Source organism: Elephantulus edwardii, unplaced genomic scaffold, assembly GCF_000299155.1.
Source record: "Elephantulus edwardii isolate Elephantulus edwardi_28Jun2011 unplaced genomic scaffold, EleEdw1.0 scaffold00091, whole genome shotgun sequence".
In the NCBI taxonomy this organism is placed as follows: Eukaryota; Metazoa; Chordata; class Mammalia; order Macroscelidea; family Macroscelididae; genus Elephantulus; species Elephantulus edwardii.
In genome coordinates, this window is record NW_006399841.1 from 10,209,101 (window position 1) to 10,233,934 (window position 24,834).

At 46.8% G+C, this 24,834-nt stretch overlaps 1 protein-coding gene across 2 annotated transcripts in view; it reads right to left on the reverse strand.

Moving 5' to 3' along the window:
- PDZRN3 (PDZ domain containing ring finger 3) overlaps positions 1–24,834 on the reverse strand; it is a 273,094-nt gene that overhangs the window by 23,080 nt on the left and 225,180 nt on the right. For both annotated transcript variants that reach the window (XM_006890639.1, XM_006890640.1), the window contains 2 exons: positions 4,507–4,754; positions 620–707 (listed from right to left, as the gene is read on the reverse strand). In XM_006890639.1, coding sequence (XP_006890701.1) covers positions 620–707; positions 4,507–4,754 — 336 coding nt within the window. The remainder of the gene's footprint in view (positions 1–619; positions 708–4,506; positions 4,755–24,834) is intronic.

Consider the following 24,834-nt stretch of genomic DNA (forward strand, 5'->3'; position numbering starts at 1 on the left):
TTGCTGTTGTTAGGCCCTGACATGCTGATTCTGACCCATAGTGACCCCGATGACACAGAATTACCCTGGAGAGTAGTCTAGGCTGTCCTCTTTCACAGAGCAGGCGGGCGAGTTTGAACTGTGATCTTTTTTGGAGCTGAGCCCTTCACAATGTACCCAGGACTTCTGTTGTGGTGGGTTGATCATTCAATTTATGATGACTGAGTGGGTATTAAAGCGAGAAGAATGCCATGAGCTGTAAGGAGGGTATAGACTGTGCAGGTGGCATTAGTTGTAATGGGGTATGGACTGTGTGGGTGGCATTAGTTGTCAGGGGGTATGGTCTGTGAGGACAGCATTAGCTTTAAGAAGGTATGGACTGGAGACTTTGGTCTGAGGAGATAGACAGTGTGGAATCCACCAGAGGATAGGATTTCCTGTCTCATCTGAAGTGAATCAAACCAACTAAACAAATATTAAATTCACCTAAACTTCTGCCCTTTGGACCTAATGCGCTCCTCTTGCAAGGACGGCAGGGATGATACCTCTGCGCTCTCCCATGCCAAGCTCTTGCCGTCAGCATCCACACACCAAGCACACGTCGCCTGTGGCCCTCACACGAGGCCCGGCGACCACATACCTCCAGCTCCAGCTCCTCCCTGTCCATCTCCGGATGGATGCCGCCCATGTAGTCATTGTGATCGTAGTATTCGTGGACTGAGGGATGCCTGGAAAAAAGAGGAAAGCTCGGTAAGTCCCCTGCTTCAGTTCTGAGACCCTGTCCTCCTTGCTCCCAGCTCTGGGCCCAGGCACACCCCTCAGGCCACGTCCTGAGGGTTCTGTGGACGCCTGCACTGTCCCCTTCTCCTGGACCTGGCTCCACCATCACAAATTCACCATTTGGGTCCAAGTCAGCTGGGTTCAGAAGAACCCTTTGCATCAATGCGAGGGGAGAGGGGCCAGCTTTGCTGTGACCCAGCCATTAGTCTATGAGTCATGTGATACAGTGTCTGACCCATCACTATGTAGAAATGGGTCCATGTAAGCCCTACTATTCCTCTGCTACATTCTATCTCTGTGCAGAAACAGGCTGGAGGACTGGCAGTCTTCCCAGGCTGGTCTCTGTTTCCAGTGCTTGGCGCTGTGCCAGGAGCTGTCATGCCATCATCCGGGACAGTGTTTCTCAGTTTCTTGACTCAACCCACAATAAGAACTGGACTTGACATGACAACACTATGCATACTTATTTTATTTTATTCCTACATCTATATATGCATTGTATGTAAGCCGTGTGTTGTTGCATTGGAACCAAACCGAGACTGATCCTCCAGAGAGTTTTCAGAGGCAGTAAATCACACGGGAGGGTACTGTCAATCCTTCTCCACTGAACGAAGCACCAGGAGTGGAGCGGGCACCGTAACATGCTCCCTTCGGACTGAGCTGACACTTGGCGTCCCTGAGACCAGAGGTGGATGGAAAACTCTGGTCTCCATTGTCAGGGTCTACACCTCTGTGCCCTCTGGTTTCCACTGACAGGGTCCACACATCTGCGCCCTCAGAAGTCAAGGCAGCGGCCAGCGGGCTCTGGCTTCCCCTCCCTCCGCCCCACCACTTAAATTGAAACAGATCAGACTCAAGTGGTGACTGAAACAAAGGCCAGCTTTTACTGTTCTGGGCCCGGCAGGCCACCACGTTGCCTGAGCTGAGGGCTTTCGTGCCAGGACACTGTCACAAGGCCAGACTCTCAAACCCACACTCTCCTGACGATTGTGATGGGCACTGACCCTCAGTGACCAGGGCGCTGCCCTCCAGACGCTGCTGGCATTTCTCAGTCCTGTTTGGAGAGAAGCACTGTCACGTCAGCCTGAGGGAAAGGGGAGAGCTAGCATCTAAACAGCCCATTTCAGTGACAGCTGATCATCCGAGGGGCAATCTGGGTCCATAACAGGAAATAATAATAGGTTTGAGTGCACTTAGGGCCTTGTCCACTTGCGGATGCCCAAGGACAATGCTGAAGGTCTGGGCCTTGAAGTCGGATGGAGTTGGGGGCCACTCAGTTTTGACTACTCATGACCTCATGCGACAGAGCAGAAATGCCCCTTGGGCTTTCCCTGATGGTAACAGGCAGATGACCAGACCTGTCTTCTGATGGGCAGGCTGGACAGTGAACCTCCAGGCTGGAACCCAAGTACCACGAGGCCTCCTGAGGCCACACGGTTGCTGCTTTGCAGTGTTGGGTGGGGGAGAACAACCCTCCACCTGGTGTTCAGAGGAAGTAAATCACACAGGAGGAGAAGCCCGTCTTCCTCTTGCAGTACAGCTAGTGGATTCGAACTTCATGCCTTTGAGTTGGCAGCGCAGCTCCTCACCACAAGGCCATCAGAGCTCCCCAAGGCCAGACACACCTGCCTCTAAATGCAGATGCTGCCAACCTGCACTGAGCACAGGGAACGAACCTCATCCATGTCAAAGCGGCAGCAGTGAGAAGTAACACCGATGGCAGCCGGCAGGCGCCTGTCCTCACCATCTGTGCACTGTCCGCTGCAGCAGAATCGACTTTTCAAGCCCAGGGAATTGGCCCTGGTTTCTGATGACAGCAAACCACGAAAACTGGGGGGCTGAAAGCAAGCCCTTCTCCGGAACTGGACAGAGCCCCCACCACGGGACACATGACCTCACTCCAGGTATTAAGTTACTAACAGGAAGCCGGCAGGTGCCACTGGGAGGGAGGTGCTCCCTGAGAGAGGTGACAGTGCCCTTGGCAATAATGCCTCAAATCAATTCCGTGAACCAGGATTGATTCTGTGGTGAGAAAGAGATCTTAACCTCAACCCTGGAGACGGGGACACAGACATCTTGTCCTCAGAGCTGCAGAGCCATGTGAGAAAAGGGACATTAAGCTTGGACTCAATGCTCAGCTCACCAATAGACACGACTGGAAGGTGAAGTGCAGCACAAGAGAGACACACACTCCTCAGAATAACCGGCCCCCAAGGTCACGAGCAGCATCGGTTCACGGATAAAGCCCCAAAGGCAAGAAGGGTCAGTCTACAAGGATGAAGGACACAAGAAATGCAGGAAGTGGGGGAAAGTGCAAATGCATTGTGGGTGCTGTAATTAGTATTTTAAAACAAAATATTCACAAATGGTCACATGGAAAACCACTACTCTTTGTAAAATATTGACTCAAATAACAAAAATCAAACCAAAACGGTGCATCCTTTAAGCCAGTGGTCTATCTCAGAAAGTTTTCTTACTCTTATAATTTCTGAAATATTTTACTTCTGTCACTTAATATAGGGAGCTCTGATGGCTTAGTGGTAAGGACTTGTGCTCCCAATGCAAAGGTGTGCAGTTCAAATCCACCAGCTACTCCATGGGAGAAAGATGGGCAGTGTCTCTTCTCGTGCAATTTACTGCTTCTGAAAACCCACTGGAGGGTTGTCTGTGGGTCAGTTCCCGCTTGACGGAAAAGCATCACTTACTAATTAAACATGACCATGCTGCAGTTTACTCAGCACGTACCATATGCTACACTCAGGACTTCTCATCCATTAAGTCTTCATTCTCGTAACAACTTTCAGATGTTATTGCTGTGAAGGATTATGACTATGACCGTGACAGTGGCCCAGCTAACCCCAGATCTGAACCCTGCCCTGTCGGGCACCTTCTCACCGTCTCTGATGCGCTGGGACCCAGTGTGTCTCCACAGATCTGAACCCTGCCCTGTCGGGCACCTTCTCACCATCTCTGATGCGCTGGGACCCACTGTGTCTCCTTTCAGAGGCAGCTCTTGCTCTAATGTCCCACGTTTCCCAGCATGATGTCTTTTTCTATAGACTGGCCCCCTCTTGACCACATGCCCAAAGTATGTGAGATGAAGGTGCAGGAAATAGTATCCTCACACTGATCCAGTAAAAGCGCAGCTCAGGAAGATGAAATGAATTCCTCAAGTTCCTTGGCTAGAAGTTCATTTCTGGGACTCCAAGCCTGACTCTACGTCTCTGTCACGAAGAAGGAGTGGAGAGAGAGTAACGTGCTGTGTGGAATCCCAGCTGCTGTGTAACTGAGTCTGAGGGGCGTACTGCTGTGTGGCCTTAGTGGGCCTAGGCCAGGAATCCACGTTTACAAGGAGACCCGGGAAAGCTAAACACACAGCCTCTGGGGCCCCGCCGCCCTCACAACTTCCACAACTGCCTATGAGAAAGAACAGTTGGCATCTTCTCTGGGTAGAACTACAAAATCTCCAAATTACCATCTGCGGTGATTAAATCTTATTCAGAAACAACTTTTACAACATTTGTAAGTAATTTTGCTCTCGGAGTATAATTTGAATAACTCCGCTCCAGGGTTATAATAAAGTAATTAATATGTCAGAGTGGTTTTGAGCAGGATTCAATTTATTGCCTCTATAAACTGTAAAGTTAAACACGGCAACTCAGAGGAAAAATGGTAAGAGGCCTTCATCTGTTTCCCACCACATGAAAGGGGGTGTGAAAGGCTGTGGCTGGCGAGGGAATCACTTACTCTTCGGGCAGGAGGTAGGGGTCCAGCCCGGGTGGGGTGGGTGAGGACAGTTTGGAGAGGGCCATGATGTGCTCAAAGGTGATGTCGGTCTGCGTGCCCGTGTCCACCAGCTGCAGCTGTGAGGGCGGCGTGAACATTTTGGTCCTGGGTGTCCTCCTCAACACCTGGACCACGATGGGCTCCTTGGCGGTTTTGAAAGCTTCCACGGCTTGGTCATGGGTTGCTCTGGACAAGTCCTTGCCGTTTACCTGTTGGAAAACATTTCAGGTGAGACAGGATTGCAGCTGAGCGGAAACGAGGAAGATTAAAATGTGGCGTGCGCATTTGAAGCTGGTAGTGCAGACTGCAGGGAGGTGTGCTGTCAACCCACCAGAGGCAACCCCTCAGGGGTTCGAATCCACCACGGCTCTGAAGGAGACAGAGGCATTTTCCTCCAGGTGGTTCACAACCTCAGCAGGCTGGCTGAAGGATCAGCTATCAATCACTTCTGCTTCAATAACAATGGGGCTTTGAGTTTAAAACTGAAAAACCAAGCTGGCACGTCTAAGTTGATTCTAACTCTTATTGTCCTTCTGTGGGATTTCTGTGGGGTGAACTGTGCTGAGAGGCAACTGTACCTCTTTGTTATACAGAGCCGAGAGCAGAGCTGAGCTGTCTGAGAACTGCAGCCTTCCGGTTATCAACGCAACATGCTACTGGCTCTTCCAGGGAGCTGTGGCCCACAGTTTGACGCCCACCCGCTGCTCCCCAGGAAAAAGACAAGCAATCTCTTCTTGTTCAATTTACTGCCTCTGAGAACCCCCTCAGAGGGTCATCTATCGGTTGGTTGTGACCTGGCGGCACACAACAACCGAAGGCGCTGCAAGAACTCCATAAAGTCTCGAGGTTGTGCAAACGGTTTGCATTCAACAAGTACCAACAAAGGCTGGCAGTCTGAAAGGCCCGAGCAGGGCTGTGGGAGACCCGTCTCTGTTAGCCTGACAGCCAAGAAAACCCTGTGCTCGGCGCTGTGACCACGGGCTCACTGTGAGTCGTAACCAACTCGACAGCCTGGCTTGGTTCTGGGTTCTTGGCTTAGTGTGTAAGAGGAAGAGCCCCCAGTCTCCAAGTCTACAGCATTAGTGAGGCTTTCAGGGACTGTGACTGCGCCCCTGGTGAGGAGAGGGGAGGGTCTGGAGGGTTCAGCTCTGACATGATATAATAAATCTCACAGCAGGAAGGCCAGGCTCCCCCTCAGCCTGCCTTGAACACAATTCCATCACTTACTAATCTTGCCTGTTAAAGGCAAGGCCAGCCCGGGGCTCCAAGCCTTTATCAGGCAATAATAGCTAACTAGAAATTAATTAGATTGTCATGTTTTAATGATGTGTATTTTCCTCGTTTGTGACAGGTGATTCTAATTTTTCCTTTGTGGGAGGGATACGAAGTCTTCTTGCAAAATTATTTCACATACTTAAAAAAAACCTAACCAAACCTCCCCCTCTCCTCAACTATTTCAAATCATACGTAAGTGGCAGTACAGACCATCCCCAGATAGGGCAGGTCTCACAAAGAGGAACTCAAGATGGTTGATGGCAGGGAAACAGTAGCACTGTGAACATGGACTCAGTCCCATCACGTCCTCCAAGCCCAGCTTCTTCACTGAGCACCTAACGTCCACCAGGAGTCTGGCGGTGCCAGCAGCTAGGAGCAGGGAGGGCACCAGGAAGGAGTCTGAAGGTGCCAGCAGCTAAAGGCATGGAGGGCCTTCCGGGAAGAAAGCCCAGGAGTCTGTCTCCAAACACACCAGCCATCGAAAGCTCTCAGCAGCACAGTTTTGTGCTGACACTCACGGAGTCCCATCAGTAAGACGGAAGCAGCATGAGGGCAACTGCCTGGCCTTTTTAAAAAATTCTCTACTGAGGGACTTTGGAAGCTTTGGTGGTGCAACGGTTAGGCATCCAGCTGTTAGATCAAAGGGGGGAAGGTCGGTGGTTTGACACGAACCACCTGCTCCACAGGACGAAGACCAGTTGTTGCTAGGTTCCCCCGAGTGCACCACGACTCACCTCAACCCCATGAGCAACAGACCCGAACCCTGTCCTACCCGATGCCACCCTCACAGTCTCTGACTGTTTTAGACACTGTGCTGTCTGTCTCGTGGAGGGTTTCCTCGATTTTGTTGGCCCTCTCTTTCCCAGAATGATGTCTTTTCCAAGTGGCTCCCGATAAGATGCCCAAAATATATGAAAGGGAATTGCAGCAGCCTTGCCTCTAAGGAGCATCCTGGTTGCACCTTCTCCAGGGAAAAGGCAGGTTGTTGTTGTTGTTGATTGCCTGCAAGTCGAACACGACTCATAGCGACCCTATGAAAAAAAAGGCCTGAAGCCCCTCTACAACTATCGACACTTATCAGAGTTCATAGAGTTTCCGGAGGCATGTTGTTTAGGAAGTGGATGCCACTCCTGCTTCTACTAAATGGACCGGATCACAACAGAAACCCCCGAGACAGCTCCAACCTTCACACAGTGCGATGGAAACGGACACAGACTGGATGGCAACACAACTGAGTGACTGAAACGAGCAGGCTCTTAACAGCTGCCCATCACCGCCCTGTGAGGCTGGCAGGACCCCCCTGCCTCCAGCTTTACACCCACCACTCAGGGTCACCTGGCTACTGACTGGCAGGTCAGTACTCTGAAATCTGCTTCCAACATTCTTTCCAAATGGCACAATCCAAACGGTTGGGACGATATTTTTAGACCAGCCTGAAGAAGCACAGAGATAAAAGGGACGCTAGAATCTTATTTCCAGGAAATGAAGTCATTCTAAGCCACATGGAAGTCCAACTATTCAACTTAACCTCCCTCCACCACCATAAACTAAAGGGATATGATATGATGTTCAGACAGTTTGATAAGGTTTTATGATCCTATGACAAGCTCTGCAAGCATTTATTATTGCGCAGGTGTTTAAAATAAAATATGAAATAGTGGTATAAAGATCCCATTTCACAGTGTGCTGGGGAAACTTCTCAGCTTCTCACATCTCTGGAAAACAACAGCGACCTAGTTAATTCACTTAACACAGGCATTGCTGAATCTAAAGTCTCTTATATTATTAATAAGCAAATCTAAAGTCTATTACTGTATTATTAATAAGCAAACCTTTCAATATGGAGATTGTATATTCAATATGCAAGTTATATAAACACTGCACCTCAGCCTTCTTCAGTCTGGTACACACCTATTTTCCCCCTAGCTGTCCAACACATTACACACTACACCACCAGGACTCCTCACACACTTAACAATCAGTGGTTCAAATCCACCAACTTCTCATCAGAAGTGAGATGGGCAGTCTTTTTTCCATAAAGATTCACAGTCTCAGAAACGTGTGGACGGTCCTTTCGAGTGAGACCCAATGTGACGGCAGTAGGATCCCGGACATGCAGGGGCTCCATCCTCCATCTGTCTAAAGACATGAAAGTCTTTTGTACTTACGCGGGCACCGTTAGGAGCTAGTGTCATCTCTCAGTACACAGTACACTCCAGTGTAGTATTAGTGTATTGGTGTATACTGATGTATATATAGTACACTCTAGGACAGCCTTTGTGTATTAGGGTGTGGTGGTATACAGTAGGCTCTCATCCAGCACTGGTATTTGGAGGCATAGATACAGTACACTTTAGTATAGTATTAGTGTACTAGTGTGTGGTCGGATAGATACAGTATACACTATGCTCTCATCCAGCTTTAGTATATGGAGGTAGAGATACAGTATGCGCTTGTCCAACATTAGAGTATTAGTATATAGAGGTATAGATACACTTCTATCCCAGCACTACAGTATTAGTATATAGAGGTATAGATACACTTCTATCCCAGCATTAGAGTATTAGTATGTGGAAATATAGATACACTTCTAATCTTCTTTGCTGAGCTGTAGCTTTCCGTTACACCTCAGTCAACAAAAAATAGTACCTGGGAAACTCTAGCAATGAAGCATTCTTTAGTTTTCCTGTGCATGCTGTTCTTAATAGGACGATGATCTTGCATCCTCCAGGACGTGAGTCATCCACGTGTCTCGTGCCCCCACTCGGCATATGCTACAGGCTCCTTTAGCCAATGAAGAGCCATCTCAGTCATCAGACTGAACGTGGCTGTATCGCAACGCTTGGAGTCAAGTAACTGGGTTTTGTGGAGGTTTGTTTTGTTTCTTATCAGTTATTGTGTTACTGTCTTGCTGTGCCTAATTACATAGCTATGATATTTCAATTTATGACATATAGGGGAAAAAACTTGGTAAAAATACACATTTCAGGACATCCGCTGTGGTTGGGAAACTTACATCCTGCAGACAAGGAGGGATTGTGTGATCTTAAAGCCTTCTATAAATAAAAACACAACAGGAATGCCTGGTGCCCAGAGTCGATACAGAAAAACATCTTTAACACAGTGGCACTCACTAGTCATTGTGCCCCATTTGCATGTGCCTTAAATGCTACTATACCAGCCTTCATGGGGTTTGGTTCGGGGCTGTGGGTAAGTCAGCCACCTGGAACCGAGAACTGGGTACTTAGAGGAGCTGTGACCACTGACTGGATCCATCTTCTGAGATGGAACCCGAGTTCTCTTTGTCTAAGAGCGAGAACACTGATCTGCAGCCGTCTTCACAGCTCCCTGACCGTCTTCACTCTGGCCTTCGGGGCAGCGGCTCTTCATCCTCAGTGCCCTGTATGTGCCCTGTAAACATCAGCCGGGGTGAGGGACAGATGTGGGCTGCCCCCCTCTCTCCGTAATGAAGTCCAAACGCATCATGCCAGCAGAGATTATTCATGACTTGGATTCAATCCACTGAAGTAACTGACTCACATCATTAGCGAGCCAGGCAGAAAAAGAACACTGGGCCCCAAGTTGGCTCAAGTGCTCCATAAACAAGGGACTGTTGGAGCCTCCAAACCAGACCCTCCAGCCTGGGCGCTGGGGCGCCAGAGTTCAACACTACCACGTTCCACTCCTCCACTGGGAGAAGAATAAGAGGCCCGGCTTCCGAACCAGCTGACAGTCCTGATGCTTCCTCTGCTCAAAGCCCAGAAGGGGCAGGGGTTTGAGGTGGGAACAGAGAGGTGGGAATAGGGTGGGGGAAGCACCTTGGAGGACAGAGCGGTTCATGCTGGGGAGGACTCCAGGCCGTTGAAGAAACCAGGAGTCAGCGGATACCAGCATTGACAGTAGGAATCCACTGCAGGACACCAGGACTCAGCGGATACCGGCATTTACAGTGGATGGCAACATCTCGGGCCCCTGAGGGGATGTGGGTGTGGCCAATGCCAACTGCTCGTCACACTGGTTTTCTCCTCTTGGAATTCACTAAGGATCATCTGCTCCAAAGCTAATTTTACCCACAATGAACTCAGCAGACAGGACGCCTTTTGAATGGGTCCTGTAAGATACGCCAAGTTTGTGTTCTCTATGTATAAAAATGTTAGACCTTTAGCCAAAAGACAGAAAGCACTGGCTTGTCTTACATCAATTTACTTTCTTTAACAACCTTCTGCCCTTGTCATAGCCTACACTCGAGCTAAGTGATGAGAGGCCAGGGAACTGGATCCTGAGAGAGTCCTGTTTGCATCTAAAAAGAAACTCATTCTGTGATTCCCTACTTTTTGCATAAATACTGCAACAGGGACTGTCCGTTCCCTGGGCAGTGTACCCTCTCCTCTCTGTCTCTGAGACTTCTTAGTTTCCTTTCCGTCCAGACCAGAAACCACTCTCTGCAGTGGAGGCTCGAGCTGTGGACTTTTACTGGTTCTGGCCCACTGCAATGGCTGCATTCCTTCTGCTATGACCCCAACATAAAGTAACATAGGCTCACAGTGTCATTTTGGCTGACAGGCTCAGAAGGGGAGCCTTCGAGGGAGCTGGTTTCTTGACACTTGAATTAAGGCAGGAGGGGGGGGGTAGCCGTTTTCTGACTCAGAGAAGGCTTCATGTGATGTCTGGGCTGGTGACAGCCCTTTGGGGACCATGAGGGAACTAGATGAGCAGATCAAGTCAACCACTGAGATGAGAGGATCTGGGCCCTGAGGGCATCATGGGTGAGCGAGCCCATCAGGTGAGACCCTCTCAGCCCCACTCTCTCACCATCAGCTTTCTGGGGGGGGTCCCTGGCTCCAGTTGTAGGTAAGCTGGAGATTTTCAACCTAGGGTTATCTGCATGCTGTAGAGCCTTGACTATTAGGTGCATTCTCTGAGGTGGAGACGCCGAGTGTTCTTTGTGAAAGCTGATGGTGCGATCCTTCTAATGTATTCCATTGTAACTTGGTTCTTCGATACCAGCAGCCAAGAACAGTAGAAAAATGTTATAAATTTAGACAGGAATGTGTTCACATTTGGTCCTTCAGACATTCTTCAATCTGTGTAAATGCGTTAGTTTTGTTTTGTTGTAAAAAAGCTGCTCTGATTAGGAGTGCACTTTTCTAGAAAAGTGATGGCAACTTTTTTGGAGAGCTTTTATAAACTGAAGCTCCAATGGCTGACAAGAGGTTTGAACAGTGCCTAGAAATGATGACCACCTCCCGGCCAGTCTTTTGTACTGTGGTGGCTGGCATGTCACTGTGAAGTTGGAAGCCATGATCCCAGTATTTCAAACAGGAGCAGGGACAACCATGACAGACAGGTTTCAGCAGGACACCCTACCTGTCAGACTAGTCGGTGAAAGCCCAATGGACAATGAATGAACAGTAGATTGCCACTGACACATAGCTGACTCTCCAGAGAGTTTTCAGAGGCTGTAAAGCCACCAGACGAGACTGCCCACCTCTCTCCCCCAGAGCAGCAGGTGGATTCCAACGACCTTGTCTGATGCAGGGCTGGAAGGTGACACAGTGGTGACAATGGTCTCCAGCTGGGCAACACTTGTGAAGACGGCTGACTCAGGTGACGTTTTCTTCTGTTGGATACAAGGCCACCGTGGGCATGACTGGACAGCAGCTGACCACCATAAACCACAACAAGGATGCAGGACCCTCCTGAATTGGACTAAGCTTAGAGGATGCCCGGGGCAGACACTTCACCTGTGTCTCGCTTACAAAAGGTAAGGGTTGGGGGATCTCCCATATGAACCCAAGTTAAAGCTCAAACTCACGGAGGCTGAGTGGGTCCCAACTCCTAGCAGCCTCTTTGTGTTTCCAAGGCTGTAAATCTTTCGAGGAGGAGAGCGTTCATCTTTCCCCACAGGGCTGCTGGTAGATTCGAACCACCACAGATATGCAGCTATTGGGTCTGTGGCTTAGCTTGCCACAAATGACACCATCAGCAAGTCCAACTCAGGATATTCTTAAGAGCTGAGATACAGCACAGGAAAGGCACTGCTGACAGATGTGTCCATGGGAACACCTTTAGTAGCTTCGTGCTCTGTCTCTTTAAACCGAACACAATGTAAGCCAGCATCTTCTCATGCCAGGGGACCACCTTTCTTACAGCTTTGGCATTGAGAGCCCGGGACTATGACATCAAGACAGGGCTGGAATCCTGACCCCTCCTGTGCGCCTTGTTGAGCTTTGGGCAACTGCATGATGCTGGGTCTCACTTTCCCCATGTGTAATAGAAAAATGCACCCTCTCTCCATTCTTGGACATAGTCAGGTTCCAAAGAGCAGGTGGTTAGATGAAATTGGCTTTATGTGAAAATGGAGGATGGTTACAGCATTACACAACTACCAACCCACCACGTCAGCTAAACTGCCTCCTAACCTTCACCATCATGGCCACCACTCTCACCTCTCACTTGGCCTTCGTTACTGCTTGCTAAGGTGAGAAAGAATCAGATAGCAGTTTTTTCACTCTTGTTGTAAGGGGAAACTGTTGGATTAATAATCGTGAGAATAAGATATACTCAGAGTGGGATCCTTCTTGGCCACACGTAACAGTGTAATCACGCTGTCCGTTTGCGGTACCCACCATGCAGATGGAGGCCCACATGGTGCAAACACTTGACTTGCTGAGTTGTTAACGCAGATTGGAGGTTCAAGTTCATCCTCAGTAGAGCCCAAAGCAGCACAAGTTCTGCTTTCACACATGGAGGCCAGCCTAAGTCACAGCTGACTCAAGGCAACTCGTGGCTTAACGTACAAATAACAGACATTTACTAAAACACCAACGTTAATGAGGATCCTTACTAGAGCAGTTCCATCTTCCCAGGAGAAAAACAATCCTTACTTTGAAGTAGCAAAATCAAAGCTAGTAATGGGAACCTTTTGAGAAATTTTTGTATGAAAAGACTGCTTAATTTCTCAGGAGACTTTCTGCCTGTCCCATCTTCCTAGGCTACCAAGATATGCATTAATAATTTCAGCCTTCAAGTTCAGATTCTCTGGGCAGGTGCACCAGATAAATTTCACAGGACTTGACCCCTGCCACACAAGCTTTTTGACAAGGTAGTTTGAGGATCATTACATTCTCCTAAGAGAGACCAGGCAGGAGTTTACCATCCAACACAATCCATTTTTTCTTTGCAGGCAAATTTGTTTTGAATTACCTTGTGCACATAACACTTATTACATTGTCATCTTGGAATCACATCACTGAGAGACTTAGTGAGGTGATGACTCGGGTGCACGCGATCACCCAAGCACAACGACAACCTTTATTCTCGAGATTAGCATCACATCCACATTACACAGAGCAGCGATGATGGCTGCAATTACCAGCGAGATGCTCATCCAGTGACGTTGTGGCCCGGTCAAATTAAATATCATTAACTCGCCCAATTGAGCAGATTGCTTTTAAAACAGTTTATGCAGCTCTAAAACCAAGTAAATGGAATGTTTTGGAACAAGAAATGCTGATTGCAAACTTCATCTTTATTATAAATTAAATGTGTAAGTTATTCACCTAAGGCTCTGGCTGGTCCCCTGGGACTGAGGTGCAATTAGGGTGAAAATCCAATCAGTTAGTCTCTCACAGGCAAACATCATGGTGCAAATATGACATGACACTAAGGGACCAGAAGGAGGTCCTTTAGCGTGAGGCTGCCTGCGATGAGACAGATGACTGAATTGTGGGAGTGAAATGATTTCTTCTAGGCCCGCTGATGCCTGTTTAGAGTAAGTCTAGGTTGAGTCAATGACATCAGGGTTTTTTTACTCATCTAACACAAGGACATCATAGAGAGAGCTCTGTTGGCCTAGTGGACTGAAAGTGATGCTACCAAGCCAAACAAAGGTAGGTGATTTTAACCTGCGGCCCTCGGGCCTGGTTTAAATTGTTTTTTGTCAAACATTCTTCTAAGTGGTATAGCACTGGTCTGTCTATTTGCTGCACAGAGGTAACTTGTGGTTGCTGTGATGCTAAACTCTGTGACACTGATGTGCCAAATGCAATAATGGTTCCTCATGGTGGACAGTGTTTGGTGGAGCTCCCCGAATAAAACAGGCTTGGAAGCAGAAGTGGCATCCACTTCCGAAATGACTTTGCTCTGGAAATTCTATGAATATGGAGAGACAACCAAAGTTATATAAGTGTTCAGGTCTTTCATTCGTAGGGTTGCTATGAATCATCTACAACTCGACAGTACTTAAAAACAAAACCAACACTACTGTTTGTCTTTGTAAAAATGTATGTACCTGTCTTTTCCAAGGTCCTGAGAACTAATACAAAGATGGTGGGATTTCATGAGGGAACTCATCTGTCTGTCTTTTAGTCATTCATTCATTCATTCATTGAGTAAGTCACTACTGACTCTTGTCTGATGGGATGTCACTGAAGGACTGTCTTAGGAGAATAAGGAGGCCATGGGTGTGCTGGAGAAGGTGAGTTTGGCTCAGGATAGGGCAAGATTCAGACCTGTCGTTCAGAAGGTCCCTAAGAGTCACAGTCCCCTTGAGTGCACATGACGCCAACAAAACTTAGCAAACACCGAGGGTATGTGATCTGTGCTGTATTATACCAGGAGAGGGTGTCACAGGTTTGACTTGGACAATGTGGCCAGCTTCCATGAGACCATGGGCGCTGACACACTAGCTGGGTCTTTAGCTCAGGATTATTTACTCTTTGCCATGCACCAGGAAATTAGGAGGCAGTAGTGGGTTGCTCACCTTCCAATGCCAAAGGTATGGGTTCAAATATGAGCTCTTCACACACCTCACAGCCACCACCTGTCTGTCCCTGGTGACATGCATGATGCCGGGCAGGGTCCAGAAGAGCTCTCAGACCATGACAGACTAGGAACAACAGCCATAAGGTGCAGTGCCGAGAGCCAGCCAGCGAAAACCCAGGGATCACGCAGGCCCACCCCCTCTGCACGGGTCATGATGGTACCACCACCTCCAGAGATAACACAGGTGAAGCTATTGTCGTTCCAGTCATCTTCCAAAAACCCAGCTGCAAGAGCTTTCCAAGTTCCTATGACTTCAAGTGAAGTTATTGTTGAATGCCACTGTGTCAGAACCAACCCATAGCTGACCCTCAGGCGGGTTTTCAGAGGCAGTCAATTGCATGAGAAGAGACGCCCATCCTTCTCCCGCGAAGCAGCTGGTGGATTCAAACCATGAGCCTTTGGGATTGCCGCACAGATTTTTGTTTTGTTTTCCCCACGAGGCCACCAGCGTTCTCCAACATGAAGCAGTGCAGGATATTTTCAAATGTCATACTCGGGAAAGCCAGCAAGTACTCTCTGGGAATGAGAAAGTAAGTATCTATTTATGTGAAGACATTTGGTTTCGGAGGATCAGCGTACCCCCATCACCTCTGTCTATTAAATGTGCAAACGACCGCCGTATAAAAGCGCTAATCCAATTTTAAACCCAGCCTACTATAAATCATGCCCCTGACTAAAACCCAACTTTTTATAGGGTTCATTTAATTAAATACAGGGGCAGTGATTTCATCTTGTAAAATATCACACCTATGTTTTCCAACTAATTAAAACCCAGAATCCACTGGAAGCAATACATGCTAATAAACCACAGCCTGAAAGGAAAAGGTTTTAAGGCCCGATGTAGGTTGGATTTTTTTTTTTAAAAAAAAGATCCATCCCTCCCTCCCCCTTTCAGGAAACCCATGTCTGTCTGTCTTTATTTGAAATGTATCACCTGCTCCAGGGCTCAATGAAGGACAGGCAAGTTCTCCACAGAGCAGGTGTTAGTTACGGCGGACAAGGAGCGTGATGTTCACATCAATGTGTTTCTGTAGGAAGTGCTCCCACTCCGAAGCGGAGCTGATACAGATAGACTCCTGCCATGCACATCTTCGTTTCTCTGTGGTAAAAGCCTAAATCCTTTTTGGGTACATTTACTTCCTAATAGGGACTCCCACAGAGTCTGACTGGGGGCATTTTAAAATGAGTTCTTGCTGTCACTTCTGTGGGTCTGGTATTTCTATAACCAGAAGTTCCTCCCTGACCGTGGATGAACTTATACTGAGGCGATTTTCTTGTTAGCACCATCTCCCTTTTATCTATCTCAAATATCTCACCCTTTACAAGAAATCCTTTCGTCCTGAGTTGAGACTATATCTGGCTACCAGCCTCTGAATAATGAAGGAGATGCTAAAATGAATATACATGCACTTAAGTTTTTTTAAAACTGTTAATCCATCTGTATTTTATTGATGTTTTCTATCTATATCTATGTATGTATGTATCTATCTATCTATCTATCTATCTATCTATCTTTGTATCTTTCTATCTATGTATGTATCTATCTATCTCTTCTGAGGTAACAATCCTGCCTTAGTCAACGTCTCTCTTAGTGTCTTTATGTGACCGCCCTGAGGACTTATTTTTGAGTGATGCAGTCTAACGTCCATTGACTTCACTATGCACGAATCATTTTATAGAACACTGTGCACCCCTAACATTTACATGCATTCTCGTCGCCTTAAAAATATCATCTTAAAGAGTGAAAGGTGATAATTTAAAGAAACAGCTCACACACCCTAGGAAAGGACCATCTGAAAAAGAGACATTTCTCCAGCCAATCGCCCTCCTGCCTGTGCCCCTCCACCCTTCTCAGCAAGGCGAGCATCCCCTCCCTCACTGGACCAAGGGCTGGCAGGGCTGGCAAGCACCACTCCACTGCCATCAAGACCGGGGGGGCTGGTCTCTGCACACCTGCACTTGAGCTCTGGATTCGTGGAGCGCTGGCAGGTCTTAGGGCTCAGATTCCACATTATCACACAAATAGGACTTCAAGTGGACATCGTCTCTGTGCCTTCCAGGCTAGAGTCTGAGAACTTACATAAGGACATCTCTGTGTTTCACTGTCCTCCTTACTATCTAACCCAGAGATGGGAGTCTCATCAGGTTTCCTGAGTTCTTGTGCAGGGTTGGGTGGGTACCAGCCACAGAGCTATGCACTGTACACGTGTCTCCTCACCACACCCACAGAGCCCACCTTGTGCAGGGCTGGGTGGGTACCAGCCGCAGAGCTATGCACTGTACACGTGTCTCCTCACCACACCTACAGAGCCCACCCTGTGCAGGGCTGGGTGGGTACTAGCAGCTGTGTTAAGCACTGTACAAATGTCTCCTCACCGCATCCACACAACAGGCAGCATTGCTACAGCATGTCCTACACTGAGCTGAAGGCCAGGGCACTCTGTGTACCTACAGACACTCCATTTTAGTCAGCAGGTTTCACCTTAAATCAGGAGGTACATGCTCGGTCCAGAACAGAGAAGGTGGGTGCGTCTTGTTGCACTTCCATTATAAGGCATTTAACACGTCACACCGACATCATCTCTTACTAAAGTGAAGGCGAAAGGCATGGCTGGGATTCATGAAAACCATTATCTGATGGGTGGCGTAAACTGCCTACTAGCCTTGTAAACATCCTGTATAAAGTTAAATCTGTTAGTGGTTTTCCTTACAGACTACAGTGTTAGTTAGAATAACATTTCTATCCTCACACAGCCAGAAAAAAGAACATGCAGAGACATCCTTCAACAGAACTGCTACATAATGTTCTAAACAGTTTTTTAAAAAAATATACTTAATGATGATTTGTATTATTTGCCAATGTAGTCATTTAAGTTTCAACATCAAGAGAAGATGTGAAAAAAAAAAAAAGGATGTGAACACCATCCTGAAGACATACAAGAGCAAAGGAAGTTCTGCATCTGAGGCAGATCCAAGGGTGGGCGCCTCTGCTCGAGGGTCTAAGGGCAGGGTCTGTCAGCCATCATCTTGCATAAGTTACCAACTTTCTCATGCTTCAGTTTTCTTTTTATTTCCTCTGCTGTGTGGCAATATTATTATTATTTTTTGTTTGCTTTTCTTCTTTTATTCCTTTTTAAAATTTTACACTAGTTTATTTACAAAATTCGAATATATTGTTTTAGAGAACAGATTCTTTCAGTTTCCCTCACCCCTCCACCCATCAAATTGTACAACCCCATGATTAATTCCCCCCCCCACCCCCCCACATCCTCATCCCTCTGCTTCCACCCTCTCCCATCCCTCTTGGATCCTTATACTCATTCTATAGTAATGGCTTTATACAATATTTATCCTTGCAGGACTGAGTTAGTTCACTCAGTATAATGCTCTCTAGTCCCTCCCAAGTTAGGTAATAATTTACAAAATCATTACTCCAGTATTCCACTGTATAAATGTACCATAATTTCTCAATCCACTCATTTGTGGTCGGACATTTGGGTTGTTTCTATGTTCTTGCGATGGTGAATAATGATGCAAATCTACATTTGTGCCTCAGTTCTCATTTTCTCAGGGTATATTCCAAGTAGTGGAATAGCTGGGTCATATGGAATTTCTATGTTCAGCTTTTTTTGAGGAAACGCCAAAATGCCTTCCAGAAAGGCTGTACCATTTTTCAATCCCACCGATGATGTATAAGCGTTCCTTTCTCGCCACATCTTCTCCAACTTTTATTTCTTGCTGCCCTGTTAAACTTTGCCACTCTTACTGGAGTGAGATGGTACCTCACTGTGGTTTTTATTTGCATCTCTCTTATTGCCATTTATTTGAAACATTTCTTCATGTGTCTGTTTGCCATTTGATTATCTTCCTCTGTGAAAATTCTTTCCATGTCTTTTGCCCATTTTGTAATTGGATTATCAGTCTTCTTCTTATGGAGGCCCAGGAGTATTCTGTAAACTTTTATTATAATACTCTTGTCTGAGATGGCATTACCAAATGCTTGTTCCCAGTCTGTAGGTTTTCTTTTCACTCTGTTGGGAAAAGTTTTTGATGCACACATGGATTTAATCTTTAGAAGGTCCCATGCATCAGTTTTATCCTCTTCAGATTGTACATTTCTGGTTGTATTTGATGCCTCAGTTTTCTTATCTATAAAACGAGATAACAGCAGGTCCTACCTCCTAGGATTGCTGTCAAAAATTTGGGTGCATAATCCTATACATAGTGAATGCCCAGCGAATGTTAGGTGTTTCTTTTTATTGCTTACTCAAGAGATACCTGGGAACTCACTATGACCCAGCCACTGATAAGGTGACAAAGGCTTGGTGACCTGGGATGACCGTGAGTGTCATTGGGGCTCTGGGGCAAGAGATACACCCTGTCTGTCTCATTTCCATCTTGTCAGAGCCGACTCAGGGCTGACCCTCCAGGACCCGGTCGACCCTGCAGGACCCGGAGCTGACCCTCCAGGACCCAGAGCTGACCCTCCAGGACTCAGGGCTGACCCTCCAAGATTCGGTGCCGACCCTCCAGGACTCAAGGCCGACCCTGCTGGACTCAGAGCTGACCCTCTCGGACTCAGAGCCGACCCTCTAGGACTCAGGGCCGACCCTCCAGCAGGCTTCTAGAAGCTGTACATTGTGTGTGAGGAGGCTGCCCATCTTTCTCCCTCGGAGCACCTGGTGGATTCGAACCAAGTGCCTTCGGGTTGACAGGGTAACTCCTTACCATCAGGCCTCCAGAACTCCCTCATCCAAGACACAGAGAGGTTTCCTAGTCCAACCACACCAGACTTGTGACTTGGGTAAATGACTCCATCTTTTTGTGTCCCTGGACCCTCACCAGAAAGCCTTGAAACAGAAACTCATCTAGTCTTTGACTCTTACAGAGAAGTCGGGCAAAGAAAGCGAATTTTGAAAAATATGTATCCTGAATACTGATGGACTTCAGAAGAACAAATAAAGGGCGAGGCATTATTAAGGGTATGGAATTTCCTGCCTATCTCCAAACAATACAAAGTTCTGTTAAAAGACCAAGCAATGCCAAGAAAAAGAAAGCTAGAGTTGATCCTGTTTAAATGGAATCCCCTCACTGAAGTGGATTTGTACCCCCAGATCGTAACGTAATCTAAATAATGCTTTACTATTGGTTTTTGTTCTTTATCTCTTGTCTATCCTCTTTTTTTTTTTTTAAGTCTCATTTAAAGGAAACCTAATTTTTATTCCAAAATTGAGTATCTTTCACATGAATTAGTATAGTCAACGAATTCATCATGTAATTGACAAACCGTATTGGCAGAATTTCTATAAAAATGGTCCCAGTGGGACTGGTGATGAAAATGCTATAAATACTAACCTGTGGTTTAACAGTAAAAGCAAAGCAAACAAGAAGTTGGGTTGCAAAGGACCTGATGCCATTATGAAAATAAACATCTCAATGAATCTTGGGATCTTTGACTTTTTTTTCCCCTACAACACTAATCATTAACTGCCTTACCTGTAACCACCTCTCTAAAGAGGTCTTCTCAAACATGTACAGTTCCCTAAATGACAGAAGGGTCCGCATGAAGCTGTGGCTGGGATACGAGGTAGTATTGAAAGACTAAAGTGATTTCCTGTCTTTTTAAAGGACTCCTGTCTTTTTCTTCTGTGGATTAGGAATAACGTCTAACAGCCTGGGCCTTCCCCAGGAACCCTGCACAGTGCTCAAGCCTCTAACCTTCAACTGCTCATTCTTTTGCTGACGGGTCTGACACGTTTTTAAGGAGTGATTCTATATTCAGGCTGGTGCTGGCTGGATGTACAATGCTGAACAAAATCACAATGAGAGGAGCTTCGCCGGGGGTTCCCATAATAACAGTCACGCTACTGAGGGAGGGGAGAGGAGAGGGAGCCACTTCTAACAGAAAGGATGGCGGTTTGAAACCACGTCACTCCACTGGAGAAAAGTGTCGTCATCTCTTTCTACAAAGTGTTACAGCCTTGGCAGTTCAGCTCTGCCCTACAGGGTGGTTAAGTGGAAACTGACTTGAGGAAAAGAGACTTGAATGAAGGCAAAGGAACCAAGGAGGGGTTGGGGAACAAGTGTGGTTTTCTAGAGGAAGCTCTGTTCAGTAGGAACGTTCAGTAGGAACTGGAAGACTGGACAAGGATTACGTGAAGAGCAAGAGAGGACAGAACGTTCTAGAGAGTGGAAACAGCCCGTGCATAGTCCCGTGGCAGCGGCAAACGTGGTCCACCAGAAGGCCATCAACAGGTCCAAATGGACCAGCCTGGGAGGGCAGGAACTGAGTCTTAGAGACCAGACTGTGGGAACGGGCTGCGTGAGGGCTTAAGGCGTAAAATGGAGAACCGAGAAGACACCATGGGGAGATGCCCTGTCAACACCGAGGAGTTTGGATCCATCAGTGTCTCCTTGCGAGGAAGCTGGGGAGTCACAGGCTGTGCTGATCTTTAGTCTCTGGGACCCAGTGGCGGGTCGCTCTGAGTAGGAAGCATGCAGTGGTGGAGAGATGAATTGAGACCTATATGCAAGGAGCCCTAGCGGCATAGTGTGTTCTGTGTTGGGTCGGTCCCGAGATCAGTGGTTCAAATCCATCGGCTTCTCCACAGGAGAGCGATGAGCAGTCTTCTATAAATGAGGCCTGACAGTGGATCTGTATGAGGCACGCTTGCACATCATATCATATTCTAATGAAGCAGATGATGGCTTCAAAGATGACTCTGTCCTCTCAGCCAGCACTCAAGCACTTAGCCAATGCGGCTCCTCTATAAAGACTAACGGTGATGACCTGACAACTCTATGGAGCAGTTCTACTGTGTCATCTGGGGTCACAACAGGGGAAAAGCTGGCAGGGCCCACAGTAACACCAACCCATGGCCCTGGAGAGAAATTAGTGGAGAACTCTCAAAATACTGGCTTGAAAGGTAGAAGCAGTAAAAGGAAGAGAGGAAGAGTGGAGGTGTCTCTGGAGGGAGAAACAGAACCTGGTATGATTTAGAATGTCCAAGAATGAGAAATGGACTTCAATTTGTACTCCTTTCTCAAGATTTACAAATGTGATTTATAAGTGACACAAGAAAGAATAATGGTGACTTCCTGGTGTATTTATCATCTGTAAAATAGGAAATAAAATGATTTGCCCTCTCAACTTCACAGGCACAGAAGTGCTTTAAAATATGGCCACATTATAATAATCGACCTTTGCTTTTTGTGATTAAATCCTGAGAGGCAAGCTTGGCAGCACAAGTACATATTTCAGGTGCACAGACCCCACAGCCCACAGGCAGCCTTCAATACAGCTGATGAGTTCATGGAAACTTACAATTAAAAGCTCTTGTGGGGAGTAGGAACTGAGTTGATAACATGAGATTCATGTGTGGGTGTGTGATCCGACTGAAAAATGCTTGGCCCCAAAAGATGAACAGCTAAGTATACAAAATATACTTTGACCTTTTCTGCACCTTAGTTTTCTCATCTGTAAAGTGAAGTAGGGGGTATTTGCTCCAGTTCATGATTTTCAATGGAAGATGACCTCAGCAGACAGGTATCTAAAGCCTACCTTTTTTCCTTTATAAAGTATTTTATTTTATATTGGTTTTCTCACAAAGTTCATATACACTGTGTTTCACACCATTCTTCATTCACATTGTGTTTCATCAATCATTCCCATCCACTGTATTTTATAAAATTAATCATCATGGGGCTATGCTCATCATAACCCTGTCTTTTTTCGGGTCCCCACTTGATCCTTCTCATTTTCTTTACTCCTTCCTTCCACCCACCAAATTGTGCAACTCTGATTTCACCCCTACTCAACTTCTCCCCTGCCCCCACTGGGACCCCATACATGTTTTACTAGTTATCCTTCTATTTTTATAATAATGGCCTTATGCAGTATTTGTCCTTAGAGACCGGACAACATTCTGCTGAGTGAATGAATGCTAAAGTCTTTTTAAATGATTCCAGATATAGGAACAGGAGGCTGCTATCCCACAGACAATCTCACAACCATTCTCAGCAAGTCCGTCACATCCTGGAAGCAGGAACTATGCTCCCCCACCCTTTCCACACCCTACCGTGGGTCCTTCAATGGCCCAAGGAGACTCAGTTAAAACTTGCTGACTTTTTTCCTTGTTCTTCATTTTGATTTTATGCACAAAATATTCCTTTAAAGTCTTCCTCTAGCTCTCACTGGGCATGCCATCAGGAGAGACCAGTCACTAGAGAAGGACATTATAGTTGGGAAAGCTTGGGGTCAGCAGAAAGCATGTGGGATGAACTGATGCTAAATGGGCTCATAATTAGCAGTGATCATGGTGACAATGTCCAACTGGGTTACGTTCCCTTCTAACTCTACAGAAGTCTCTGTTAGTCAGAACCAATACAACAGCAATAACGTCTCTGTATCAGGGCAGAGAGTCCCCCTGGGTGTCCTCTGGACTGTCAGGCCCAGCAGACGGAGACGCTCCACTAGTCCTCGGTCACATGCAGAAATGTCTAGATGCCAATATGACCTTGAGATTGTCCCGTACACAAACACTGAGAACTCAGGAAGGGTGGTCAGAGGCAGAACGCGGACCTCTCTTCTGGTGCCTAATCGTTCAGGAAGGGTTAATCATAAAATGCAAAGGTTGTCTTTGTGACAGGGAGAAGAATGAGCTGATTTACAGTGGCAAGAATAGGAATGAGCATGTGGACTCAGCTCCAAATGCACAAAAAAACCTGCAGCCTTTCCTAAGATGATTTATTAGACATGGGGAGGGTTTGCTAGAAACCTACCAGGAGCAAATCATCTGGGAAGGAATTAATGAACCAAACAAAACACTTGATGGTGTAATTAGAAAATGAGGAAACACAAGGATTTGAGAGAGGGGGAGAGAGAAAGAAAGAGAGGGAAAGAGGGAGACAGAGAATGTGTACACGGCTTTGATTGTATCAAACCTAGTGCCAAAAAAAGAGTATAACAAATATTTTCGACAGTGAAGTTATCCGAGGGGAGAGGGAGACTGCTGGGGTGACATTTAGAGCTGTGATGCTTCTGTGTTGCTAGCGAGCATGCCCAGCTGGGTGGAAACTCACTTGCAGTTATGTTTCAGTACGAGGGCATGCGGGTCTGAGCACAAAAAAATGAAACTGCTGGCGGCAAAAATATGGCCCCTCATCAGAGAACGGCGGAACGCAGCCATGGGAGAACGCGGTGTTTTTCTTCAGTCGCTGGAGGCAATGGGAAGTTTTTCCTCCTGCTTTTGTTTGGGTCAGGGATTTTTCTTTTAAGTCTTTTACTGGCTGAGTTTGCTAGCATGGATAGGAAGCTCTCTAAACTTGTGTCTGACCTCGTTTCCCATTGTCTCAGGACTGAGCTCACAGAAAAGCATATTCTGCAGCTCTGACGTCCACAAAGGAGCCCTATGAATGCCACGGCTAAGTGCTTGGCTACTAACTACAAGGTACATGGTTCAAAGCCACCAGCTGCTCTGCAGGAGTGAGAGGACAGTCCACTTACCTGGAGATTTACAGCTTCTGAAACCCTATGATCAGTTCTACTCCATCCTAAGGGTTATTGCGAGCTGGGCATGGGTATGGGGTTTTACTGAACAGCTACTATGTCCGGAGAACATGTATTTTTTTTTTAAATATATTTTTATTGATTTTCCTATAGTGATACCTTTATGTTTGTTTGACGTGCAGGTGGTATAGCACTGGTCTGTGCATTGCTGTACAGAGGGAACCCATGTTGCTGTGATGCTGAAGCCTGTGACAGTGAGTGATGTGCCAATCATGGTAATGGGCACCCATGGTGGACAGTGTTGGCTGGAGCTTCCCGACTAAATCAAGCCTGGAAGCAGGAGCGGCATCCACTTCCAAAATGGCTTGCCTCTGGAAACTCTATGTACGAACAGTGCTCAGGCCTTTTGTTCATAGGGTCGCTATGAGTCGTCTAAGACTCGATGGCATCAAACAACAACAACAACAACAACAATACTTTTATAGTATATTTTATTCATATACATTTTCCCCTACTAGTTTATCTATAAAATTTGAGTACAAATTTGAACAAATTATTTCAATTTCAAATTCTCTCCATTTCTCTCACCCCCTACCCACAAATTGTACAACCCTTTTCCCCCTCCCCCTGTACATCCACATCCCTCTGCTTCCAGCCTCTCCCACCCCTCCTGGATCCTT